Genomic DNA, 19,647 nt, shown 5'->3' with positions numbered 1-19,647 from the left:
AAGCATCATTGCCAGTGAGTCTACACTGCATGATAGAGCTTCAGCCACGTCGTTAGGTAGCTGCTTGTTGTGGAAGGAGGGTAAGGCCTAGAAGATCTCTGTGGTGATCTATGGATCATGGATTCGCTTGCTTCAGGCACCAGTGCACAAACACCCATGCCCGCCCTGGGAAAATGCACTTTGTGTGCAAAACAGATGGAGAGTGCTAGGTTGGTACACCCCATGGAAGAAATCAGTCTATCGGAGTTGGGCAATCAATTCCAGTTTATAGGGTATGGGTGGAGCCCAGGAAAGAGTGCTGTAGTGCATCAGAAATCAAATGTGCAAAGTCGATGTAAGAAATCATTTGGTATATATATACATGCTTGTTGGCAGTCCTGACAGGGACCCGGGGTCACCAATTCAGATAACTACTGTTATCAAAGGGTTCAATAAAATGCAGGTTGTTCGAACTTTAAACATAAATGAAGCAATATATGAATTAAGTCCCAGGCCCCAAAATATGCGCCGTCATGAACACTTTCAACCAATGGCTTAAATAAAGCACAGCCAGTAAAAGCCAGAGGACAACAATTCATTCATCTAGACCTGCCTGCTTCCCCTTTCTTTGTGTCAAAGGTCACCAGAGAAGATTCAGGGCAATGGCGTGAACAATAATCTCCCGACTCCTTTATATTAATGCAGTATGGAGAGTTTTTATACGTCAAATTAGAATGGTTTTATGGCGGCGCTAATGACTGTTAATTTTGCTTGGTCTGCAAATGCTCTATCGGTAGGATCAATCACTTTTGAGCAGCTGCTAAGAACCCACGTGTTAATTTGTATTAAGAAGTATTTAATCGTTGACTGACTGCACATCTTGTTTCTTCCTCCTGTAGATTCCAATAAGAACACCAAGGCAAGCTACGCAATGTGTCTTCGTTAATAATAAATGGAAATGCAGACCCAGGACTGGCTTTGGTTCAGTTATAGCTGCTCGTACCAACAAGGACCCAGTCGAATAATGTTCCCATGGAGATCCTCATTACTTGCAGAATCTCAATGATTTTCACAGATTAATTTGCAAAATGTATAAATGTTATGATCATGGCAAGTGCAAAGACAATATGAGCAAACACATGGGTAGGGTGAAGTGAGTTGAAGATTCCAAAAGATCATTTGAAAAGAAAACTCGTGCCTCTGTGACGTGAAAATAAATAAACCACATTAAGGGGCCGATTAGGATGGCGGTTTTTCCGCATCCTCCGGGCCGGCGGAAGTGTCCGCCGGCCTGGAGGATGCGGAAAAACCGCGGCGGAGACTCCAAAGACCCACCGCCAAATTAGGATGGCTGGTGGGTCTGGAATTCCGTCCGCCGCTTTTCCGCCGCGGTCGGCTTCCGACCGCGGCGGAAAAGCTATAACATGGCAGGCGGTGTCTATGAGACACCGTCCGCCATATTATGATGTGTGTGTAAATATGCTTTTCCACGGCGGCATTGCCGCCATGGAAAAGCATACGGACCTTCACTTCGGGGGCCCGTTGCGGGCCCCCTGGGTGAAGGGGTGGTGGTGGGTGCACATGGGGGGTACCTATGGTACCCCCCTGCATTTGCGTGCACAATGCAGCAGGCACCGCGCGGTGCCTGCCGCTTTGTGCACGCAAATGCTGTGCATGCATTTTTTACATTGGGGCGGGTGCAGCTTGAAGCTGCACCCGCCGCAATGTTAGAGATAGAGGATGTGACCGCCACCCTGGCGGTCACATCCTAATCAGATCGGAGGGAACGCCGCAGCCCATGCGGACGTTCCCTCCTCCTCAGGGGTCGCGGACGGACTCAAGTCCGTCCGCGATCCTAATCGACCCCTAAATGCTGTATGTACATATGTAGACATTGAAGAACAACACAGGGCCGGCTCTAGGCTCATGGTGGCCCTGGGCAGGGAGCGTAGGTAGGGGGCCCGGAAGCGGGGGTCCGGGCGGAGCGGAGCGCGCATGCCAGTAAAGAGGGGAGGGGGTCAGGGTGTTTAGAAGTGGAACAGAGTCGGAGGCCGCCAAATCCCTGCCAGGGGCCACCACGCAAATATGTATCCATCCTCAGAGGATTAATATTTTAAGGATATATATTGGAGTGGTGGCCCCTGGGGTTTGGTGGCCCTGTGCAGGTGCACAATTTGCACATGCCTAAAGCCGGCCCTGAACAACAAAAGGTGCAATGCTCATTAATCGAAAAAAGGCTGAATGATTACATTAGGGTTAATCTTAAGTTTAGGCTTGAGGTTAGGGTTTTGATTATGCATAAGAACAGGGTCACCGGATTTCTTATATGTGTGCTCTTTGCGTTTTCCATCTCATTATGGATTTACTGCACTTGCCACATATTCCACCATCTGCTGCACAACAGAATTTAACAAAAAATGGCCCTCCCTCCAATGGATCACGTTATAAAAATCCCTGCTACACACGTGCCAGATACTTTGAGGAATTTAATTGGCTACCTTTCTGTCTTTGATTGCGGTATTCAGGTATTAACTGGTACAGCGAAGTGAAATTTAAGATCCCCAATTGATTGACTGGGGAAATACTTTTGTTTACAGCATGAACAACATCCTTACATATTTAATTGTGATTCTAACAGAGTGGAGATAAAGGTTTTTTTCTCTGGGTTGTTAAAATGTTTTGTTTCATTTTTTGTCCAAATTAACCTTATACTACGAATACAGACCATGTCCTAAACAAAACAATCCAAAATATTTGAATCCCTCTTTTTTAAAACTGATTTCTTAAATCTCAATGTTTTCTAGAGAGATACTTATATTATAAAAACCTAATTCTGGAGGAATGCTTCCTGATGATAGAAGTTGATTTTGGTACACCCTACCGAGGACATAGAGTAACCCAAAAAAGAAAATTGGTTCCAAGGCACAAATGGAACACACACGTATATACCTATGCGGATGACCTCCAGCTTGTTTTTGACCTCTCCTTCCCCTTGCACTCCCTACCTGAATTTCATTCCACTCTTGTTTTCATCTCGGAGTGGATGAATCGTAACCAACTTAAGCTTAATCTGGACAAGACGGAGTTGGTCCTGACTGGCCATTCCATCTCCCCTTGGTCGTCTGACTTTTGGCCCTCCATCTTTGGCCCTTCGCCCATACCAGCAGCCTCTGCAAAGACCTTGGGCATTAAAGTCAGTGGGGACCTCTCCATGCATGCCCAGATTAGCTCCGTTGTTTCTTCATGCTTTCTTTCCCTCCGTATTATTCGGAAAGTGTCCCGTTTCTTTTCCACCGATGCCCTCAAACTTATTATCCTAGCAATGATTCTCTCCCGTCTCGATTACGGGAACAGTCTCTACGTGGGCATCCCGGCCTACGAACTGCGCCGATTGCAGGCCATTCAGAACCAGGCTGCTCGAATTATTCATCACCTGCCCAAATCTTTTCACATCACGCCTGTTTTGAAATCCCTTCACTGGCTCCCCATCTGCCAGAGATCTCTCTTTAAGATGGGATGCCTGGCTTTCATGGCCCGCATTCGTATTGCCCCAGCCTTCATCAATTCACTCATCATCCCTTACACTCCCACCCGCGCCCTTCGTTCTTCCAACCAATTCCTCCTTAATGTTCCGCGGTTTCGTAGATCTAAAACGGGAGGCACCAGATTCTCGGTATTAGCTCCCCGTTTCTGGAATAGCCTCCCTTTGTCAATCAGGTCTATCCCAACCTACCCCCAATTCCGTAAAGCTCTCAAGACACATCTGTTCTCCATAGCGTACTCCGGCTGATTTCCTTTCGGCAAATTCCATTCTCGTTAGCTCTCTACTCTCAGCTCCAGGAAGCCGCTTTGTCGCAGTGCACTTTATTAAGAACTTTCTTCATTTCATTTCATTTCAAAATAAAAGAGGAACTCTTTTAATTTGAGATGTAGGCTTATTTTCTACAGGGTGGCACATTGTAAGTTTAAAGCAAGGTATCCTGTGCTGGGAATTACAAAGGGGCAGTTGAAATAAAATGGCATTCTTACCTTTTCATGCAATAAAAAATCATTATTCGTTGGTAAATAGCAATTCCAATATAATCTGGATAATCTCTATTCTTTTCTTTAATTAGAAAACGAAATTGTGCATACTACTGGTATACATTAGTAATATAAGTCTTACAATAATAAAATGGTGAGATAATACTGCCATAGAATGTTCTATATAATGCACACAATTTGCTTTTTCCTGCCGCAGAAATATGTTGTCTTTCCATTTAATTCCAGTGGACTCAGAGGTTTTATTTGGTTTAGAGTAAATGCTAGCACTACAATTAAAATAGCATTAAAGTTGGGGTAAGAGCTAGATTTACAGTTATGACTAGGGTAAGGGTTAGTTTAAGAATTCAATTTAGAGGACCGGGTATATTTAAGATACGTGTGAAGGTGATGGCGTAAGGGCTAGGGTTAAGATTGAAGCCATGTTGTACTCGGAGTGCAGTTTTTATTATTGGAGTGTCATTGTCAAATGAAACATTTGTCATTGTGAAATTGATTTTTTGTGTTCAGCATTGTGTATTTGTACATTATAGCATTCTTTACTTTCACTGGCATTCACCACTGTAGATATTTTTTGTATTTTTTACCCTTAATCAAGAGGCAAGTGGAATATTACACTATCTACATTTTAAATTTCTAATATTTAAATTGCATTCACTAATGTTGCTGACATTGCAAATATACTATTGTTCTGATCATCTTCTCTTCAGTACACTGGGACTATTAACCTATTGTCGCTGGGGCTTCCAACTGTTTCGGTTGCTGAGTACCAGGGGTGGATATTTTTGACTCCACCTCAGGCCCCTTCTCCCACCACCATACACTTCTGTATCTTTATTTCCCTCCTCCAGCTTCCTTTTCATCACTGCATTATCTCTTTGTCACTGCTCTCATATCTTTCTCTTCTTCCTCCTTTCTCCCTTATCTGCCCTTTCACTCAAGATCTGAGGCTGAAGTGACAAATTAATCCCAGAACCAAAAGTGTGTGTTGTTGCCCATCACCCGCAACTGATAGCTGGATGTGGTTCTTTTTAAGGTTAGGAGCAATCACAGCCAGACAGTAGAATAGTATTCTATTTCTTGTACTTCACTTAGCAATAAAACCTATTGGTAATTATCAGTGCTTCTTGAGCTGCCTGGTCTTACTCATCATGTTTGGAGGACAGTACAAATAAAGAGAGTGACAATGCCGGACTATCGTTAAATGTGTTTAATTTTATTCCTTGGCTGACGTGCAAGCATCCTCTATTTTGTATGCTTTTGATATTTGCGTTTACACCCAAACCAAATAAATCACAGATGTAGTTCAGTTAATTGCAAATATTATATGGCTTTCTTATTACTTAAAAATCAATGTTGCTTCACTTGATTAGCTGTTATTTTCCAAATCATAAAAACCTATGAAAAGAGTTGTGAGTCTGTTCTATTTCATTATCATGGCACTTACACCTTTCTCTTGCATGTTTGAATAAGAGGGTTGCAGGAATATTAATCTTCTGACAAAGTTCTGCTCTATAGAAAAGTATTTCATTATGTCACTCTTGACATGTGCTCAGCACTCCTCTAGCTTGGGTAACAATCCATGGTGCAGAAGATACAGTGGCACCAAGGAACACAGGGGTAGGGGACCTGTGCACCCCAGTTTCCTTGCTTTTGGACTGCTGGGTTCCTTGCCGTTCTACTGCTCCTGGTTCACTTTCCTGATAGAGGCCTTCAAACACAACCAAAACGGTGAAGATCGAGCAAAACAGAGCTCCACAGTATTGTAGTACTTTGACAAGTTCTATTCCATCTTTTTGAGGGTCAAGTGATTTCGCCCCAATTTGAACTGAACCTCCTTCCCAGAATGCTCCAGGATACAATATCACAGCATACTGGGCAGATGGTACTCGAGAGTATTGTGAAGAACAGAAATCTGGAGTGCAAGTAAAAAACTGTGGCAATCTAAAAAGATCTTCTAAAAATATTCCATGTCTGTGTTATTAACCATTTGTCCAGGGACCGAAGTAGTGCCAGATATACATTGCTTCGTTATATGTTATCACACAAAAAATATTTGTGATTTAACATAAAATATATGGAATTTAAAATTCAGAAAAGCGTTAGCATCCACTAATCCCGAGATGTGCCTTTGCTTCACAAGTATCTTACTATTAGATCTGGGTGAACTATTTCATTGAAACGTGAAATCAGCCTGTGATTTTTTTTATTTGCTTGTGAACCACATTTTTCACCTTTTTCACATTTGTCCTGCTAAGGTGAATTTTGTAACTTGTCAGTGACGTTTGTGGAGTTTTCATCGACACTCGCCCATCGAATGGCAATTAAAAAGCTTTAAATTCCACAAATTGACAAAATTGCATGTTTCTGTGGCTGCAGAAACCCCCATACACAGGCAGGTGCAGAAAATGTTCTGCTACATGCTTTGTGAAACTATAAAAAATTCCCCAGAAATATTTGTCACATCAAATTATTTATAGCTATTAGCTAGAGCACATGCAAGACACTCATATATTTACTTGCAAGTATTGATTTGCTCTAGGTGCACCCTCACTGCTTCCCACTATTACATGAACTGTAAAACACTATTCTATTTTAACTTTGGATGCACATTATCCAGCCTTATTCCATGCACAAGAAAGCTCATTGTCGTCCATGGGTCATATAATACCACATAATCATATTGCATTCTAGTAATCCATGAAAAGAAATTCTAGAAGGCATAATTTTGGATTTCTCTATCCTGTTTTTCATATTCCAAATCACATTTCACAGGCCAACATGCTTCAGCCCCTTTACCTAGGAATTTCTTCTGGGATGTAATTAAATTCAATATGCCAAAGGAAGCCACTAGGGAACAGACCAAGGGATCCCGCCCTCATAAAGACATGTCAAAGTCTTTATAAAGCCAAACTATCTAGACATAAGGCTGTGTTGAATGAGGAGGCATGGAGTCTGCTTATTGAGGTGAGCACCTTAAAGAAAAGCTCCATGTTTTGTGGCATTATAAACAGCCCCTTCTTGGCAGTAGACGCTGATAATGTTCTTGGGGCTCATATTACAGAGGATGAATGGATAGACCATTTTGAGGAAATGTTCCAGTGCCCTCCTGACGAGAGTGCAGCCATTGGAGTAGGTGAACGGAAACCTGCCGTAGCATTTTCAACTGAAGAAGTTAGGAAGGGCATTGTTAGGCTGTCCAGAAATAAGGCACCAGGACCAGATGGGATTCCCCCCGATCTTTACATTTCCAACTTGAACTTGTGGGTAACAGCTCTCACATCAATTATCAATGCTGCGGTGAGAGCCAGCCCCCCTGGCTCCTGGGATATGTCTACCATTATCCCAGTTTTTAAAAAGGGAAACAGACAGCACCCATTGCTATAGGCCGATCTCCCTGTTGGATTCTGTGGTCAAGGTAGTCGGCACATCTTACTAGACAAGCAGATCTGCGGGGCAGATGAAATAATATCTTAGCAGATGCTCAGTATGCTTTTTGTCCAAGATGGTCAACTGTAGATCGATGTTTAAATCTGTTCTTGATTCTTAAAAAGTACATGGCTGCCAACCCGGGGACTATCCACTAGGCTTTTATGGACTTGTCATCTGCGTTTGACCGCGTCAACAGAACTAAACTCTGGCAAACTACGTTGTTCATCTGGGTGGGTAGAGATATCGTCTTCGTCCTGTGGGATCTTCATAGAGACACAAAGGCAGAGGTTCGATATACACAAGATGTTAAGGTTACCCCTCAGTTTTCAATACAGAGAGGAGACTGGCAGGATTGTATTTTGCCCCCTTTCTTGTTTAATTTATACATAAGTAACTTGGACAATGTATTAGTGGAGTCCAAGGTGGACTATCCCCAGGTGGGCCGGCATGGTCTGCCAGTACTTCTGTATGTAGATGATACAGCCCTTGTGACTCGATCTGCGAGGGGGATGCAAATTCTGCGTAACTCTTTTACTTCATTCATTTAGGAAAAAGACCTCCTGCTCAATAATATTAAATCCTATGTGATGTAGGTGGGACCTTGTTCCAAAAAGTCTCATCCTTTCCAGATCGTATCTGTTGAAGTCCCAAGGCCAGACATTTTTTCCTAAGTAAGGGTTCTGTTAGATGATAATAGGAATTGGGGCCCTTAAAAAGCAGAAAGAAAGGTGAATTAATATGGGCCATTGCCACCATTTTTAAATTTGGATTTGGAAAGAGATCGATTGGGGATCTTTTGCAGATATATATGGCCAAGTGTACTGCTGAGGCGTCCAATGGCAGTGAAATCTGGGGATACATCGTCCACAAGGAATTACAAGCAGTCAAAAATAGCTTTTTGAGACAGCTTTTAAACATACCTCAGGGGACTTCAACCATAAAGGTAAATGAAGAGATGGGCCTGGCTTATCTTTCTGACTTTTAACAAATTGATATTGAAGGACTGTATGGCCCATGATCATGCTCACCATATCCCGTGGCTCAATTATACTGAGGAATTTTTTTCGAGCCAAGGAAGAGACGGTTTATTTTCTAATCCCACACTGGTGAACAGGAAGGATTTGGGTTGAGTAAAGGAGTACTCTTTGAGACAGCGGATCCTAGTTAGAGAAGATCAGGAGTAAAGGAAGCCTAGTGTCTGTAGGTGTGTTAGTCTTAAAGCTGTGCAGGGCAAGGACCATATCTTATAGAGTTATTAAGTGATTCCAAAATGATTTTTATTGACTAGGTTCTGTTTTATACTTTATCTTCTCCTCGTACAGCCGCGTGGGTGTAACGGGTCAGAGCTTAATGCCCTGTGGTTGCGACTTTAAGTCTCCACAAGACACGTTCCATGTCATAATGTTCTGCACTTATTACAAGTTACCCCGGAAGACTTATATCATTCTCACTATCAAAGTTCAAGTGCAGGTAGGTAAGCCCAGCCCTTTTTTTTTACAAATGTTATCTGGCAACATTATTTTTATGTTCTTAATTTTTTTTAATCTGCTTCTAGGACCAGATCCAGCTGTGGCTAACAGTTGGAGGTATATTAGGGCTGGTTGTGATGTGATCCTCGAAGTATTGTCATCCTGTACCTAGTCTTATGCATTTATTTTTATTGCTTTTTAAACAGATATTATACACATATATTATAATATTATATCTTATTCTTTATGCAGCATTCAATGTCATTTGGTAGAGATTTTTAACTACAGGTTTTTTGGTACATATATTGTGTATTTGACTTAAATTTTTTTTGCAAAAGCTGAATAAAGTGATTTAATTTAAATATGCAAACTCGTATTAAAATCAATGGTAAAAACTGCTCATCTGTACGTAACCCTCATAAACAAATCCTCTGGTATTCGACCCAATATGTGTAATGGAGGTACCTATAAAATTTTATAATAACCATGAAAATACATCACTTTTCTTTCTTTCTTCATATAATCCTTTGTATTAGAAAGTTAGGCACTATTTATTTCAACACTAAGGCCATTGTAAATTCTTATCTTCAAAATGTTCAAGTCTTGTTGGACATCATCCTGTCAATAAGTACTTACCACCCTACATACAGAAAACATCAAATGTACCTGCATCGTTCATAATTGTTTGCAAACATAATAGGAGGATGAACAAATATTCAAAAGATAATCAGTTCCTGTTTTTAATAGATGGTGTTTCATACAGATACAAATATGTGTCTTTATAAATGAAAGACAATGTCTTGCCTCACCTTTTATTGTATTTCATAATTACAAGGCATATGATGCATCCACCATTCATGGCATGGATTGGAGGAGGTGGCGTGAAGTTTGAGATGTATTGTAAAAGATAATCATGCAATAAAGATGACACTTTCAGCCTCCATATTTGTAGTATGTGAGGGCCATTATGTCATTGCTGTCCAAACAAGTCATTGCCATCTCATCCTCATGCTTCAACACCCTGCACATGCTCCGAAAGATATTTGAATGGATCGGCACCGAAACAAGAAGAACCGTCACAAAAGCCCTCGTCACCAGCCGGTTGGACTACAGGAACACCCTCTACTCAGGAACCACAGCAAAACTTCAGAGAAGACTCCAGCGCATACAGAACGCCTCCGCTCGCCTCATCCTCGACATCCCTCGCCACAGCTACATATCCGCCCCCCTGAGAGACCTGCTCTGGCTTCCAGTCAGCAAGAGAATCACATTCAGGCTCCTCACCCACGCACACAAGGCTCTCCACGACATAGGCCCGACTACCTCAACGGACGCGTCATGTTCTACACTCCATCCCGCCAGCTCCGCTCCCCCAGCCTCGCCATCGCCACCATCCCATGGATTCGCGGAACCACCACCGGAAGAAGATCGTTCTCCTACCTGGCCGCCAAGACCTGAAACTCCCTCCCCGTCCAACTTCGACTGACCCAGGACCACCTCACCTTCAGGACACACCTCAAGACCTGTCTGTTCGAGCAGTAGCAGCACCCCCCCCCCCCCCAGCACCTTGAGACCCTCACGGGTGAGTAGCACGCTTTACAAATGCTATGATTGATTGATTGATTATGCCCCTCCCTCAATAATAGTTATAAAAAAGTATATTACAGTCTACATATCTGCATATATGGTTTATGGCGCAGCATTTTAATGTGCATTTATAAAAGTAATTTAGGTAAAACCAGGGTGCTAGGGGTTACATTCATGCAGTGAGAGAAAATTGATGAGGCCTCCTGACTATTGGCAGAACTGTTTCCTCCTGTAAAGTAAACAGCATTGTTCTTGTGTCTATTCAGTCGTGCTGTGGTAATAAACTAGAATTTGACCTATGCATTGTACTAAAACCTGACTGCGAGTGTGATTATTAGTACATATGCTACAAATAGCATGTGTGATTGAACCATATTTCCTTTCACTGAAATGGTGTGTGTGTGTTGCTAAATTGCTTCTACTTGTAAAAACCTATTTTTTGCATTTGGACCTCTGATGATTGACATCTGGTATGGTGTAATGGTCCCCGTGGGTCCCCGTGAATTAATCTTCAGCTGCAAAATCCAGTACCCATCTTTTAATGTAAGGTCAGCTGCTGCAAACAGCTTTGGGCAAGAGGCTCAGGGCAGGTTGCGTGTGATACATGTTAACGTGTGTAAACATATAAACTAAGAGAGAACGATTGTTTACCCAATCAGCCTGCATTAGCACACAGACAGACCTGTGGAGGAGGAGACCCAGTCTAAATTGTATGTGACCTGGCACATAGTGATGCCAAGGCCATATAATTCCTTTGGATACTGAGAGGAAATGCACCTTTCCTTATAGGTAAACTGTTTGACCTGCAGTGTTTTCAATATTGTGTGCATTTCTTAAACATAATAAACAGTAATAGTTTTATTGGCACATAGTACAAGGGACAGCGTAACATCCCTGTATGCATTTTCTGGGTCTGGAATTCATATTTACAGTAGTTTTATGCTAGACAAATTATATCATACATTTGTGTATAAAGCACAACTCCTGAGTCTCTCACTGATGAAATGTGCCCTTTGTGCTGCCTTGCTGAGTTGAGATAATTGCTGTGCCCACCAGCTACCAGTTCAGCTGACACAGGTAGCTGGTGAGCTTTGAGGTTTAAGATTTGCAATCGTTTCTTGCATTTAATGGATATATCATGGAGAGGGTATTGAGGATGTAACATCCTTCAAACATCTTTGTATTTGAGTCACATTGCCCACTTACTCTAAAGTCCTTTTTTTGATAGGTAGGTATGGGCCACGGATGGCAGGGAGTAGTCCAATTCAAAAGTGCTCCCCCGCAGGGCCCTTGGCTGTCCCTCACAGTATCATGTTGCTGTGATGACACAAGTGATCCTGTTCACATAACCGTAGACTTTGGAGATATTTGCCTTCTTCGTAGTGGCTCTTAGGTTGGTAGATGCCCCATTTTATTCAGCTAATTTGGGTAACAAGGGTCCACTCCAGCACCAGCATTCCTTTCCTGCCCACCTGTGCCCAAAGAGGAGATGATGAAATGCCTCAGACAGTAATCCATCAAGTCATGTTAACAAGTTGAGCCTTCTTAGAGCAGCCCTCACATGTGTCTTGTTACTAATCAGACCCTGCCTTCATTTATGATTCAAGTAGTAGAATTAGTTACAGTGGTACAGCAGACTAGCATTTAGCAACCCATCACACAGCCATGTTCGAGGCAGGACTCAACTTCATTGGTTAAGTGTTTTAACATAGTTTAAATGTCTATGATGTGAATTTTTGGTAGAATTATTGTTTGTTTTCCAATTTAGGGTCTGATTATGATGTCAGAAGGACCGCAACCAACTGATCGTCGGTTGCAGTCCTTCTGACATCTGCCCTTGCGGTCAAGGAACCATCAAGCGGAGTGACCATCTGCGGTGTCAGTACGGCAAAAATGCATAATCCCCCAATGGCGGTGGAGACAGGTTTAGCTCTGCTTCTAGGATTATGATGACAGTTTCCGACCGCCTTTTCATGCCGGCCTTTCCGACATAGAAAGGCTGTTGTAAAGTGTTTTTTGGGGCCCCTAGTAGTGTTCCCTTCCCCAATGGCCTTCCACAACGGGGCCTGGGGGCACCTATGATGCCCCACTAAACTCTCTGCACAATGTGGCACACACGGTTCAGGGATGTACACAAGCATCCATTTTTCAATGGAAGCTTGTATGGCAGTGCTTTTCGCCCACAGCACAGGCTTCCATTGAAAAATTGATGTTTGCAACCACCCTATGGGCAGTCGCATCGTAATCCTGAGTTTGGTATCGCCAACCGAAGGTTGAGCGGTTCCAGACTGATACAGTATCTCATGGACGCAAGTCTGTCTGACATCATAATCAGCCTCATAGTTGTAAATGTTTAGTAGTTATGAAATGTAATTATATTATTTTTGTGATTTAGATTTAATTAATTAATAATTAGTTGTTAGTTAATATTAGTAATTTAATTGATAATTACTAATAATTGTGTGTATATATCATTTTTATAAACATTGGTGCAGATTGTGGGATTATAGGGGTACCAGGAGGGAAGTAAATGAATTCTAAATAATTAATAATTAGTTGTTCATTAATAAATATATTAGTTAATAATGTTAATTGTTCAATTACATTTTGTTACTTACATTTTAGGTGTGAGTTGTGGGTTTTGTAGGGGTATAGGGTGGAAAGTAAATGAATTGTAGTTGTTATAATTATTTATTTATATTAAATATTACATTGATAATTTATTATGTTAATTGTGAAATTCAGTTTTGTTAAGTTACATTTTAGGAGTGTATTGTGTGTTTTGTGGGAGTATATTGTGGGAAGTAAAATATAATTAAGTCATAATTAATTTGCAATTAATGATAATTCGTTTATTGATCAATATTTATGTTAATAGTTTCATTAATTAGTTTTTTAAAGTCACGTTTTAGGTGTGGGTTGTGAATTTTGTAGGGGTAAAGGGTGGAAATACATCCAATACATTTATTTAATAAGTATTATTTTGTTAAATAATTTTTAAATGAAATTCTTTGTTTAAGTGCATTTCTATTTTAATTATTATTATATTTGTTGTTATTTATTGTTTGTATTTAACATTGGAAAATGCATTTATTTTATTTCTATATTTTTCTTTGTTTACTATATTTTGGAAACTATTTTATTACATTGAAGTGAATTTGTTTGTTTCTAATGTTACCCTGACTGTAGTCGGGAAAGTACATATCCCTCCACAATCCAACATTTTCCCTACTGTTACGCTGATTTGATTCGGAATAGTACATTTTACCCCTATGCAATCCAACACTTTCCCTACTGTTGCACTGACTGGAGTGAGAATAGTAAATGTGAGCCTTCCACAATCTAACACTTCCGTACTATTGCACTGACTGATGTCGGAATAGTAAATTTTACTCCTCTGTGATTCAACACTTTCTCTAGTGTTCCAGTGACTGCAATGAAAATCGTAAATTGGACCCCTACGCATTCAGCATTTTCCGTACTGCTGTATTGACTGGAGTGGGAATAGTAAATTTTACCTCTGTGTGATGAAACAATTTTCCTACTTTTAGGTTGTGTGAAGTGTGATTAGTGTCTTTTATACATCTTTAGTAGAACACTTTCCTTATTTTTGTATAAATGATAGTATATGTATTAGATCTAAAATTGTATAATTTATTTTTTATTGTTACAATTTGTATTATGTTTTTGCTTGTTTAAAATTATAATATTTATAATTATTAATGTTTTTAATGTGTAATCTATTTTACAAAATTATAAGAAATGTGTTGTTTACTTTTTTATTTTATTTAAAGTTTGTTTTTATTTTTGTATTTTATGTTATTGGTGTGTATATATTTTTTACATTATTACATTATTATAAACATTGTGAAATTATAATCTAAATTAAAATGATTAGTTTAATAATAGTTTTTAACTAGATATATGCAAATATATATATATATATATTAAGCTCCGTCCGCGGAGCGAAACGCGTCATGGAGGACAGCCGTCTTGTGATTTCACAATAAAAATTCTGAACGGCTCACACAACTTTGTTTGTTGATGGCTCGTTACTGTAAGTTATTCTTTGGGGGAAGAGGTCTGCACCTGCTTGGTTCCGCTACGTTTTAGCGGTCAGGATTTGCTTTTCGATATATTAATATATATGTGCCTTTAACTACTTTAAAAAAAGTTTATTTGCTGAAATATATATTCAATCTAGTTTATAGTTATTAAATTAATGTTACGATTTAATATTTAGGGGACAATTATGATGTTGGTTTCGACTGGCCGACATCATTGCGGAATCAGGACCGACCAACCTCCAGTCGGCAGTCCGAATCGCATAATTAAGAGGCGACCGAGTCCCATTTCCCTATGGGAGCTTGTACTGCTGCCGTAAACTGGTCGTAGCACATGCTCCCATAGAGAAATGGGAGATTGTGTTCATCCAGGTACCACGTGGCACGCACCTTATGGTGCCTGCCACATGGCGCAGTGATGAACGTGCCTCCTCGGGCCCCAAACGGAGGCCGCGAGGAGAAAGGGACCTGCTATGGGCCCCCACACTCACTTTCCGACAGGCTTTCCATGGTGGAAAGCCCAGAGTGAAAATCCTGTCAGAAACCGAGCATCGTAATCACAACAGCAGAAAAGCCGTCCACTGGAGCTTGTCAGAATCCAGTCGGAATGACTGGCCAGTTCAATTCCAACTGCCTAAATTATAATTGGGTGGTCAGAATTGAAACCGTCGATGTCGGTCGTAAAGACTCTGACGTGAGCTTGGAGGCTTTCCGACCGCCATAACAATAGGCCACTTTATATTTAAATTTGTTTCTATTTAAAAAACAATATCTAATAGAACTGTATTAATGACAACAATATTTGTTTCCGATATTGTTTTACTTACCATTATAAGAATAGGATGACGATATTTTGGTCCTGATTTTTTTGGCATGGGATCATTTCATGGGCGATATTTTGTCAGTGAACAATTATTAGTGTAGCAAAGTGACCTTTTCTGCACAGTCACTGCAGATTTTTCACCTTTCTTTGGATTCTATTTTTGATGGTATTAGGACTCTATGCAGCGTGACACTGCCATCTACTGCCCCAGTGTGTATGCTCTGCCCCTAAAATTGAACTGCAAAATTGGCTTCATTCAACTAGTGCATTGACCTTTCCATTGAGTACATTGAAAGCTGGTGCAGAAATTGCAGCAGTAGAAAGGCAGTTGTGATATGTGGACTTCAATGTGTATCTGCACCACCCAGAGCTCTTGCTGGGCTGCACTTTAAAAGCACTGCAGTGACACATGGCACAGAAAGGTTTATTTGTGATGTAGGTGCACTTATCGTCACGAATTAGATACAGCACTCAAAATGTGCCTTATAAGCAGACTGACATATTACATAAGAGGAATAGCATGCCATCACAGTGATACATTGTCAAGAATCTATTTCCGTTGTGCAGGTGAAGCTGTATTTGTCAGTAGAAAAACATAGATATAAATACAATCATTATTTTATATCTCTGGCTGGGAAAATACTAAAGAAAAGATTCAAAAGGTAGTTTACACGAATTCAATGGTGAAAGTAGAGTTTTGATAACTTTACTGCCAATAACTTTAAGAATGCATACTGTGTGCTGCCTGCTATAACACTGGTTTAAAATGTGGCCGCTCAGTTTCACTCCAGATACTCACTACATATTACTGGTTGGGAGTTAATGACCCTGCTACTCCGAGTAAAATTGCATGACTTCTTAGTCCAGGAAGGCAGGGGTGTTGTCAACAACCTCCAATGTAATAGGTGTTAGCCTTATGAGAGGGGGACAGGAATAAATGGCAGGAAAACAGGCAACCTTAGCACTTCGTCTTTTGATGTAATGATGCCAAAACGGGCTGTCAAGAACTGCATCCATTTATTCCAAGGGTAATACTTTGTTTTCTGGCTTCCATCCCAGCAAGAGGAAAAACTAGCTTGGACTCTAGCAGAGGGAAGAGTACCTAAGCTGAACTGGGGAGTGGCTAAAGGAGGCTCAAGCTCCTACAGGTGGAGGATGGAGACAACAATTTGGTGTTTAGGGTTTATTGAAATGTCCACAGTAGCCCAAGAGAGGAATTGCTGAAAAAGGAGGTGAGGCTAGTGTTTAAGTGTTGTCAAGATTGGATGAAGGAAATTCTCTAATCACTTGCCTGTGCACAGTATAACACAGGTACCTCACCTTCAGCAGTTTAGAACATTATTGGACATGGGAAGAAAACATCTTGAAGGAAGACTAAGCTGCATGGCAGGAAGAAGATGCAAGGACTCCTGTTGTTACCTCGGAACTTGAACTACTATTCAAGGGTCAAGTGGTTAGTATCCTGTTTGCCCGATCCAGGGACACAAAATGCAGAAGGGCTTCAACAAGTTCCAAATGTCACTTTCGACTGGATCCCGCTGAAGCCCTGGCTAGAGAGAAATCTGGTGACTAGACAACTGCCTGAAGCACCCTTGGGCTACAGGAGGAACCAGGATGAACTTTCCCAGCAGTTTAGAAAAGTGGAACTTCCAAATTGTTTCACCTCCTAAGGACCGGAACCGGGTACTGTGACTTTCCCAGAGAGTGGGTGTCCTTGGTGGGCAAAAAATACAAGGTTTGTCCTACTTGTAGAAATCAGTTGTACTGACAACTAATTCAGCTGAATATCATTTTTGAATATAAGTGCCAGAAGATAATTATTTTTCTTTACAAATAACTATCTGGCTTGTTTTTTTAAATATCCAATGAAGTGTGTTTTGCCCTAAACATTTGCATGTTGTTCTAAATTTCAAAGTTTGCTTATGAGTTAAACGCTTCATGTTTAGTGATTGATTGATTGAAGGCTTTATTTTGATATAAGAGAATATCATAAAAGCATAATACAATGGGTTAAAAGCAATATTTACATACACATTCAATTTACACAATAAAAAGCATTGTATAAGCAGTTAAGACAAGTATTAAATTGACACGGCAAGCCTTTTTGAACGAATTATCCAAGACCATTTTAGGAACTTGGATACACCACAAACAAACAAAGTGCTTGTGTCAGACATTAAAATACGTACGGCCACTTTGTGTTGCCGGGTGCCCAAATGACTACATAGCGGTTTGAGCCACCGCCGCCTAGGGGCTGAATAGGCCGGACATTCAAAAAGAAGATGGGCAACAGACTCGACACGCATTGGACATGACGCACAGAAAGGAGATCGCTGATGAGAAGATTTCCACCGTGCTAACAATTCGTTTACAGGAAGCATCCCTATTCTGAATTTAAAATACAGGGCTCGATCTAGGGGTTAAATAAAATATCTAAATACAGTTCATAGACCACTACTTCCTTAATTTTCATAAAATCTAAAGTCGATTTGCAATGTTTAGAATCTGTGGAAATTTTGTGAGCGATCCAAGCCCAATACAGTTTCTTTAGGACGGCTTTGGGGGGAGCAGTCCTAGAGCCCCACGCCTCACCGAGACCAATGACCCCAAGCAAACGCTTCACGTCCCTCAGCCACTTGATCTTGGACCAGCCCTCCATTAACATCACCTCTGACAGATCTTCTGCATATGAAGCCAACTCGGGCACACGCCACAGGCGGGCACAGAGTAGCAAAGGACGTAATTGGGCTTGGTCCTTAATCGATCTACAACCCAAATCCATTAAGACAGGTACGGAAGGGGTGCTCTGGGGGAGGGCCATCAAATCCTTCAAAGGTTTGTCCTACTTGTAGAAATCAGTTGTACTGACAACTAATTCAGCTGGATACTGCAGTGCAGGTATCTGGCCTTATGGAACCCTGCCCAGCTATAGTCTACATCATTGTCCCTCTGGTGGATGTTGAAAACAAAAGAAGCGACTAAATCCAAAGGTTAATACTTAGACCTGGGCAAGGTGGCAAATTTATCCTATCAGCCAAAAGACATCATCAGCTCATCAGCTACGAAATTGACTTTTGCCCTGCTCACAACTTTCATACTAAAACCAGTTGCTTCACTTTTTGACAGTAAGGCTTCAGGGAAGTGGAGGAACAGACAATACAGCAAGCTAGAGGGAAAATACAGAATGAATCATACATTTCCAATCTAGAACTCCTCTAAAATGGCACTCTCTGCTCAACCTTGATTAATTCGGTTTTAAAAGGATCAGAATACAATTACAAGAGTACCATCGCAGGCTTTAAGCTTACGTCTTTACTTTTTCACCATAACTATTGTTTTATAAGAAGGGTCCAACTTCATTCATCTGAGGAAAATGCATACTTTTTGTCCCTCCGTTCCACACTCAGATGGGCAGGGTACTTGGGGGAAGATGCCCTGCTGTGATTCAAGAGTTCTTTTTTGCAACTCCAACAATTCCCTCATCCTGATCTGGGTACTGCTAATGAGGTCCAGAATATATAGCAAGTGCACTCACAGGACCTGAATATCATTTTTGAATATAAGTGCCAGAAGATAATTATTTTTCTTTACAAATAACTATCTTGCTTGTTTTTTTAAATATCCAATGAAGTGTGTTTTGCCCTAAACATTTGCATGTTGTTCTAAATTTCAAAGTTTGCTTATGAGTTAAACGCTTCATGTTTAGTGATTGATTGATTGAAGGCTTTATTTTGATATAAGAGAATATCATAAAAGCATAATACAATGGGTTAAAAGCAATATTTACATACACATTCAATTTACACAATAAAAAGCATTGTATAAGCAGTTAAGACAAGTATTAAATTGACACGGCAAGCCTTTTTGAACGAATTATCCAAGACCATTTTAGGAACTTGGATACACCACAAACAAACAAAGTGCTTGTGTCAGACATTAAAATACGTACGGCCACTTTGTATTGCCGGGTGCCCAAATGACTACATAGCGGTTTGAGCCACCGCCGCCTAGGGGCTGAATAGGCCGGACATTCAAAAAGAAGATGGGCAACAGACTCGACACGCATTGGACATGACGCACAGAAAGGAGATCGCTGATGAGAAGATTTCCACCGTGCTAACAATTCGTTTACAGGAAGCATCCCTATTCTGAATTTAAAATACAGGGCTCGATCTAGGGGTTAAATAAAATATCTAAATACAGTTCATAGACCACTACTTCCTTAATTTTCATAAAATCTAAAGTCGATTTG

General features: G+C 40.8%; 1 protein-coding gene and 1 long non-coding RNA gene across 5 annotated transcripts in view; one reads left to right on the top strand and one right to left on the bottom strand.

The window, feature by feature from the left end:
- LOC144783770 (cathelicidin-1-like) overlaps positions 1 to 5,429 on the top strand; it is a 217,773-nt gene extending 212,344 nt beyond the window's left edge. Inside the window, exon 4 of one of the 2 annotated variants that reach the window (XM_078662465.1) lies at positions 879 to 5,429. In XM_078662465.1, coding sequence (XP_078518591.1) covers positions 879 to 1,004 — 126 coding nt within the window. In that variant the 3' untranslated portion in view covers positions 1,005 to 5,429. The remainder of the gene's footprint in view (positions 1 to 878) is intronic. The other variant, XM_078662462.1, reaches the window with a different exon arrangement.
- Positions 1 to 19,647, bottom strand: part of LOC144783772 (uncharacterized) — a 317,953-nt gene that overhangs the window by 237,482 nt on the left and 60,824 nt on the right. The window lies entirely within an intron of this gene.

The sequence above is a fragment of the Lissotriton helveticus genome, chromosome 10 (assembly GCF_964261635.1).
Source record: "Lissotriton helveticus chromosome 10, aLisHel1.1, whole genome shotgun sequence".
NCBI classification, from domain to species: Eukaryota; Metazoa; Chordata; class Amphibia; order Caudata; family Salamandridae; genus Lissotriton; species Lissotriton helveticus.
The sequence above is the reverse complement of the archived record's forward strand: the minus strand, read 5'-3'. Positions and strand labels throughout refer to the sequence as shown.